We start from the raw sequence: 7,847 nt of genomic DNA, 5'->3' as shown, positions 1-7,847 counted from the left end.
GAGAAGAACCCGTCCAGAAGACCTATACAATTTTTTTCTTTTTGATTTTTTACCTGGATTACTGAGAAGCATCAGGACGTTGTGGATAAACATCACCAGCATACCAGCTGCCTACTCGTGTTTATTCATAAACCTGCTAATCTAATCAAGAAGCATCAATTATCATTTTATAACCACATCTGGGCCTCTGTGTTGTGATGAAACTAAACTGGGAGGTGCCTGGTGCCCTGCCCTAACCGGGTCGTGTTTTTCTTTTACCTAAGTAAAAGAAAACGCTTTAAAACAACAGCTGCATATGTTTACCAGGTGTTAAACTGCGCCTGGAACATGAGAAAGAGGTGCCTGGGTTTTAAAGTGACTTATGAAAAGAAGTGCTTTAGGAAATCCAGAATGGTACGATTATAAGGAGCACAACAGTTTTCTCTGGCAAACTACTTTTGCTGAAATTTCTAAATCAGTTTCATTTTAAACAAATACGGTGGAGGGGCTAAAGTTCAGTATCTRTATTATGTACCAGAGGTGGCCAGTTGCAGTTTTAGTTGTTTGTTGAGTAGCATGTGACTGCAGAATGCACACAGAGCCAGCTAACTGGACCAGCAGCTAAAGTGCTCACAGGTAAAGTGTTGGAGATTTAAGAGCTCTCTGCAAACGTTAAAGTCCATTTCCACAGAGATGAAAGCTCGCTGCTGCCTTCTGCACATGTGAGGTTTCAAGAGCCAAAGCAGACGTTCTTAAGTAACAAAGATTATCAAAAGACCACATTATAAAAGATAAATATACACTTACATCAACCAGTTTCACGGTTTCATTTAAAATACACAGATGATTCATCTGTAATAATATTAATTGGAAGGCACAGCTGTTAACATATTTAAGCACAGATTACAAACTCTTTTAGAAAGACTTTAGTGCTTGCATTGAAAAATTAGAAAATATCAGGTTCAAATTGATGAACAAGTTGAAAATAATTCAGGTTTCCCTTATAAAAGCATCTTTGGTTGGCTCCATCTAGCTGAGTCTTGGTAAATGCACTTGTGAATCCATACTTCATTCTTATTAATGTGTATCTTCACTCAAGCAACAGCTGAGAAAGCAAAGAGGACAGTGGATATATGGTAGAAAGGCATATAAAACATGTTATAATGTAAGCAGTGTGGATAAGCACTGATACAGGCAAACTATACTGCATTTGTGTTGTCCTGCGACGGAGGCGTCCCCGCCAAGTCTACTCCATCCCAGCAGGACTGCAGCTGAGGCTCTGCTCCCGCTCCGTCCRAGCAGGACCGCCGCCGAGGCGCCGCGTCTACTCCACCAGAGAMGGACTGACAAACAGCCCGGAACGCTGAGCAGAAACTCTGTCGCTCTGCTGGAATAAGAGGGAAAAACAGCATTTACACATCAGTGACATCAGGGCTGCCACAAACCGTTATTTTTATAGTCGATTAATCACACATTATTTTTTCGATTAAAACATAAAGCTTATGGTGCCAGAATGCAGCTGCTATTATATAACCATTGTTAGATTTTAGCTATATGCTAACTAAAAATAATTGCTGTGGAAGGTAAGTTCTGCTCTGCAGATATTACACAGGTTTCTCTTTCATTTTCTTAAAATGATCCCACACTTTGAGCTCTGTTGTCAGGTAGCCATGATACCAGAGCCTGTCTGTATAATGTCTTGTGACGTCCACGGCCTACCCCAGTTACCACTACTGTGCATGTGTGTCAAGGACAGAAAGGCAGATGTGGCAGTGGAAGGTGTCAAAGCAGTTTGGAGAGAAAAACAAAGTAAAAAAAACAAAAAAAAAAACCCCGACTAATCGACTATTAAATTTGTCATAGACTAGTCGACTAATCATGGCAGCCCTAAGTGACATGCATTGAAATATTAGAAAACGCTACTCAAACAGTAGCCGTGTTTCCATCCAATTTTAATTCGAATTTTGAGCGAGTTTTTAAAATTTCGCAAAAAGGAAAAAACAAAGAAATGCGAATCAGACGTGTTTCCATCAACTGGCTTAAAGCAAATCAGTTACGTCAGACGCATGTGTGTAGTAAACAGGAAGTAAGAGTCGCATCTCAGGAAAATGGAGAGAAGTTATCAGGAATGTGTTGCTACTATCGGGAAAGTTGTAATTTATTCTGTCATCAACTAGTTTTGGCRATTTTACATGCGATCGGGAGATGTAATGCAATTTTTTTTACATTACGGAATTAACGGAGAAGTAGGGTTGGGCAATATTGGCAAAAAAAATAATCATGATTAATTGTGGTATTTAGCCGATAACGATTAATTTGACGATTAATCCCCCAGAGTCCCTGGACACCCTTATTTCATAGTCACATGACCAATTTATAGGGAGAAAATTGGCTCTTTGTAAAAATCTTTTCCAAATTGTGTCAAAATTACAGACTTCAGGCTATACATCAAACTTTAAATTGTGTTGATAGATAAATAAACTACACAACTTTTTTTAATGTTGGTCATATTTGAATCAGAGAGGAGCACCAAGCGGTTAGTCTGCCTGGTGGCATTAATCATATTAATCGTCAAGTGCCAAAAATTAATCGATTAATGTTTTTCTGACGATTAATTGCACACGATACGATTATGCCCAACCCTACTGAGAAGACGCCGACAGCGGGGGGAGCTTCCTGCTGCGAGTCGTGGCTGTAGTCGCTCTGGTACCGGACCGGTTTCGGACAGACAGTGGGAACAGCTGATCAACATGTGAGGTAAATGTTCRCYACGTCAGACCTGATWYGAAAAATGTGTTTCCATCTCCTTTTTGCACATTAACTCTTTTTCGAAAAACCCAAAAACCACCTCAAGCGAGCGTATCAACTTTGATGTGAATTAGAGGAAGTTTTTTCGAATCAAGCCGTTTCCATCCATCTTTTCTGATGTGATACTTCTAAATGCCCATTAAAAACCTTGATGGAAACACGGCTAGTGGCAGAATGTAAGCTGCCCACTCAGAAAGGTGAACCAGAGGACAGAATACCTGGGAAGGTACTCAGAAACTGTGCTGACAGGCTCTGCACTGTTTCCACTACCAGTCCCTAGCACCATTGATCCACCCTGTCAGCAGCTGCTGTTCCCAACCCCAACAAGTCCACCACTGACGGTCTGAATAATATGACATCTATTCTCATGAAGTGCTTTGGGTGACTTGTATTGASACATGTCAGATCCTTGTCATTGCCACAGCCCTCCACACAGCTCTCATCTGAAAAGCTATGTGAGATGGCTATTCATTGATTTCAGCTCTGCAATCAATACCATCATTCCTAATATATTGATTATCAAACTGTCTGACCTTGGTCTGTCCACGCTGACCTGCCACTGGATAAAAGACTTAGTAACCAACTGCCCACAAGCGTGGACCCCAACTCTCCATTGCCATCTCAACCAACACTGGTTCACCATAGGCTGTGTGATGAGCCCAACACACATGACTGCAATCCACTGATGCCATCATTAAATTTGCAGATGATGCAGTGGTTTACCTGTGTCTGTGTGTTGCCGTTCAGGTTGTGCTGGATACTGTGTGGGAGCTCTGCTGAGGCCACGCTGGAGGCTGCAGTCAAAGGATGGATGCTGGGGTTCTCCTGGCTGGTGCTCGGCAGGCCCTCCACAGGACCCTGGCCCCACTGGAAGTGATAGGAGCTCTGAGGAGGATACTGGCCCAGAGACACGTTGGGCCCATTGATCCCTGGTGGTGCACAGTGAGACAGGACGTCGCCACCTGCTGGTCTGGAGGAGAACTGCGGCTCAAACATGCAGCTGCTGTGAGGGGCTGACGGACCCCCCTGCTCGGTCTGGTTCAGTCTTGTATTTTTGCCTGGCCAAAATCCAGCATTTGGGAACGTTTGGTTGTGTGTATTTTGGCTCTGGAATGTGGGCATGGTCCCCTGTTCATACGGCTGCTTCAGCTGCTGGTTCTGGGGCCACTGCTGGAGGGAACCATTGTGTGTTTCGAACGCTGYGTGCGTTTGGAGATGTTGGACAGGAATCATGCGCGAAGACGTGAAGGTGCTGCTAGGAATCAGGGGAGGCACAATGTTTGGCGCAGCAGGTTGTGGAGCCGTGCTCTGCAGCATCAGTTCTGCTCCTGTCAGTTTAGCTGTCTGCAGGCGGTTCTGATGCAGCAGAAGYTGGTTTGGCTGCTGGACTTGAACAGAACTGCTCTGAGAGCAGCTCGCKGGTCTGAGTGAGGTTTGCCGGCACGACTGAAGTACTGGAAGGTCCTCGTCGGTGGAGATGTTAGGAACAGTGAGCTGTGGGAGCTCAATGGATTGGCTGAAAATGTCCTGCAGCTGTAGCTGCTGCAGAGGTGGCAGGGTGTTGTCAGCCGGAGTCAGCAGAGGACCCTGGTGGGAGAGTTTCTGGTTCCCACTGACCATCTGTGGAGACTTGACCAGGCTTTGTCCTCCARTCACTGCTCCACCAACTGCAGCTTCTCTGTGAGGGTAGCGACCATTCACAGCAGAGTAAGTGCCGTCTTGAGGCGGAGCCTGAAACAGTTGTGGCTCACACAGTTCAGGCGTGGAGAAGCTGCTCTCCACACCTGAACTGTGTGTGGAGAAGTTGATCTCCATGAGACAGCTGGAAGGCAAGGCGCTCAGGCACTGCTCTTCTTTCTCCTTGAACACAGAATCAATAAAGTCAATGATGTCGTCGGTGATGACGCTGTCCAGTTCTGGCTCCACGGTCCTCTGCGGCTCCTCCTCCTGGTGGAATCTCTTCAGGCAGTTTTCCCACTCCATCAGCTCTGCGTCGTCCACCTCCAGATGCTGCAAGATCGAATCAAAGTCTCCATTCTGGGTCAGCTTCTCCAAGCTGTCAATCACAGCCAGCACTGACTGCTTGGTCTCCTTGAACATCACAGGCTCACTCGTGGTGGCCGCAGACTCGTTTTCCTGCCACATGTCACTGGAAACTGTGACTAGGGCGCGGCTGTCCATGAACACCTGGTCCACMGGTAAGGGGGGATCCAACTGGTCCACAGGTAGCGAGGGATCTGCCGTTTGGGTGTAGATGGTTTCATCCTGTCTCAGGAAGCAGTCCAGCAAAGAGCCAGGGGCCACATCCTTCTTCGCGTCTTTGCTGCCAAACATTTTGTTGAACTGAAACTGGGAGACGTCCACGGTGGGGCCCGTGTTGTAGAGGATGGCCTCTCCTGTGGAGCAGCTGAAGGGCAGCTGCAGCCGTCGCTGGCGCAGGTACTCCTCCCCCTCAGCATTTCTGAAACAGAGGCAGCATCATCAGATGGGCGACTCTCACAGCTGACTCAGTGTCTGCTGTCAGCCACTCACGATAAAGCTTTCTGGTACGCTATGATGAATTCAGGTCGTCCTCCTTTGTAGATCAGCTTGGCGTTGGCCTTCACCCACACCCAGCCATTCGACTTGCTGAGAAGTCTGAAGACAGTCAGACCGCTCTCTCCTGTTTTAATCACTGTCAGACAAGAGAAAAGACACAAACAAAAACAAGTCGATTATGTGAAAATGTTTGTTACAGAAGAAACTGCTTAAGCAATAAATACAATTAGAAAATATCTGTAGAAATGCTGAAAAGTACCTAGATCAATCAACTTTCTTTTCTAAATTCTAAATACTAAATAAATAACTTATAGAACAAATAACAAGTGCTGTTGTTCAAAAACAGTATTGTGCTAGCATTTATGTGGATTTAAGGAAAGYATTTGACACCATTGATCACAGTATTCTTCTTGAAAGACTACATAAATATGGTATAAGAGGTCCAGCACTACAGTGGGTATCTACTGTAGCTATTTGAAAAATAGGAAACAGTTTGTGCAAATAAATGATGTAAGATCTGAACTTAGCAATATCACATGTGGAGTTCCTCAGGGTTCTGTACTTGGACCAAAGTTATTTATTTTGTATGTAAATGATCTGGTTAATGTGTCAGGGGTGTTTAAATGTGTTTTATTTGCAGATGACACCACATTATTTTGTTTGGGTAATGATATACAACGGATGATGGAAATAATGCAAACAGAGTTTGTAAAAATACAAACCTGGTTTAAACTTAATAAATTGTCACTAAATTTGGATAAAATTATATGATACTTATGAGAATTTATAAGTTAAAAAAATATGAAACTGTATAATGTATATTAAAAGTTGTTGTTTGAAAAGGAATTGAAGTTTTTAATTTGTTTTTTTTTTTATTGCTTGAAATTAATTTTGGAAAAAAGGGGCAGATTTAAGATTTTTTTCTTCTTTCTGCCTCATTTCATTTCAAGTGTGATTTTTTTTCTTTATTGTGTACAAAATTTTTATTTTTATATGAAATGAATAAATGAATAAATAAAAAATAAGAATTTAGGACTTCTTTTTTAATGACATAAGCTGACAAAATTCTAACATTTTGATATATAAACTGTATAAAAAGTGTGAAAATAGGAAGAGTTAGAGTGTGACATTACTCCAAGTTGACCGTTTTTGGTTAAATCTTAAAAAAATCATAAAACTTAAACTGTGATTATGTAAAAACAAAACAAACAAACAAACAAACAAAAAACACAGATGTCAAAATGCTCATTCAGACATGTGAAGTCCAGTTATACAGCTCCAAAGAGGGCTGGGTGTGCTCATCTTTTCACCAAAACTCTGTTGTAGTCATTGTTGACATTTGTCACCATTTTTCTGTGAATTTCCTCTACGTCGTGGAGGTGTAATAATGCATTCACAAAACAAGACAAACCCGATATTCTGACTAAAAGAGGCTGTTTGGAGTTGGTTTCACTTTAACAGCCAGAACAACTTCACGTCACTGGTTCCACTCAGAGGCTCTGTAAGGGTCAGTTCAGTTTTTCTAAACCAAACCTATCAAATCAGGTCTTTATAGTCCTTGATTTGTGCACTCAGACTTATTAAGCCTAAATATTCTCAGAAAAAACTTGCCTACATGTTCATCGCTCATACAAGCCCTCAACCAACGATAATTATAAACGATTCATTCTGACTGTGTTTGTGGGACTGTGAGCTTTATTGCTGCTGACTCTCCATTTATTGTGTAAATAATGTTTAGTTTGTGTGCGAGTGTGAAGAGCAAACATACTCCGGATGTGGTTGTCAGCGCAGTACATCATATCAGCAGCGTGGATGAACTGGTAGCCGGAGCCTTTCATACACAGCTCAGTCTCTGAATAACCCAGAATGATCTTCCCCCTGGAAAACATGGAGTTAGTGCTGCTGAAACCCAAAAGACTGTTCTGATTCTAGTCCAACAAAACTCATTCTTTTTCCTCTAAACTGTTTACTCAAACTGTTTACTTAAACTTTGTTTACAAGCTCAACTTGAAGGGAGAGCTGYTGATCATCATCTACCACTGCTCCAGTAAAACCATGCTGACATGTTGCATCCCTGTGGTTTTCCAGCTGCACCACAGCACACAAGATGCAAAGGTTCAGTAACATGGCCTGGAACGTTGTTAATGCTCTCTTCCCTCCCTGGAGCACCTCTACAAAACACAACATTCTATAGGATGGCACACATTCAGGACACTGGGTGTTTGAGCTGCTGCTGTAAGAGATCACAGAAAAACTGACACTGTTTTTATCATCAAGCTTGACCTTATTAATCTTTTTTTAGCACTGTTCCATTTTTATAGAATCTTTTATGTTATTAGTTTAGTCCTGTGGTGGATCTGCAGCCTGTCTGGGGGTTCCCCGCCTCTCGTACAGTGGCTGCTGGGCGTGGGCACCGGTGGTCCCTGTGATAGTACTTGTTTTCACCAAGTCCATCCATCCATCCATCCATCCATCCATCCATCCATCCATCCATCCACCCATCCATCCATCCATCCATCCAT

At 43.0% G+C, this 7,847-nt stretch overlaps 1 protein-coding gene across 2 annotated transcripts in view; it reads right to left on the bottom strand.

Annotated features, from left to right (window-relative positions):
* Positions 1-57: 57 nt before the first annotated feature.
* Positions 58-7,847, bottom strand: part of ahr2 (aryl hydrocarbon receptor 2) — a 74,026-nt gene continuing 66,236 nt past the window's right edge. The window contains exons 8-11 of one of the 2 annotated variants that reach the window (XM_014031051.1): positions 7,094-7,203; positions 5,320-5,461; positions 3,511-5,248; positions 58-1,366 (exon numbers count right to left, since the gene is read on the bottom strand). In XM_014031051.1, the coding sequence (XP_013886505.1) occupies positions 1,304-1,366; positions 3,511-5,248; positions 5,320-5,461; positions 7,094-7,203 (2,053 nt within the window). In that variant the 3' untranslated portion in view covers positions 58-1,303. The remainder of the gene's footprint in view (positions 1,367-3,510; positions 5,249-5,319; positions 5,462-7,093; positions 7,204-7,847) is intronic. The other variant, XM_014031052.1, reaches the window with a different exon arrangement.

This window comes from Austrofundulus limnaeus, unplaced genomic scaffold (assembly GCF_001266775.1).
Source record: "Austrofundulus limnaeus strain Quisiro unplaced genomic scaffold, Austrofundulus_limnaeus-1.0 Scaffold1170, whole genome shotgun sequence".
Lineage (NCBI taxonomy): Eukaryota > Metazoa > Chordata > Actinopteri > Cyprinodontiformes > Rivulidae > Austrofundulus > Austrofundulus limnaeus.
This window is presented reverse-complemented; position numbering and strand designations above follow the sequence as displayed.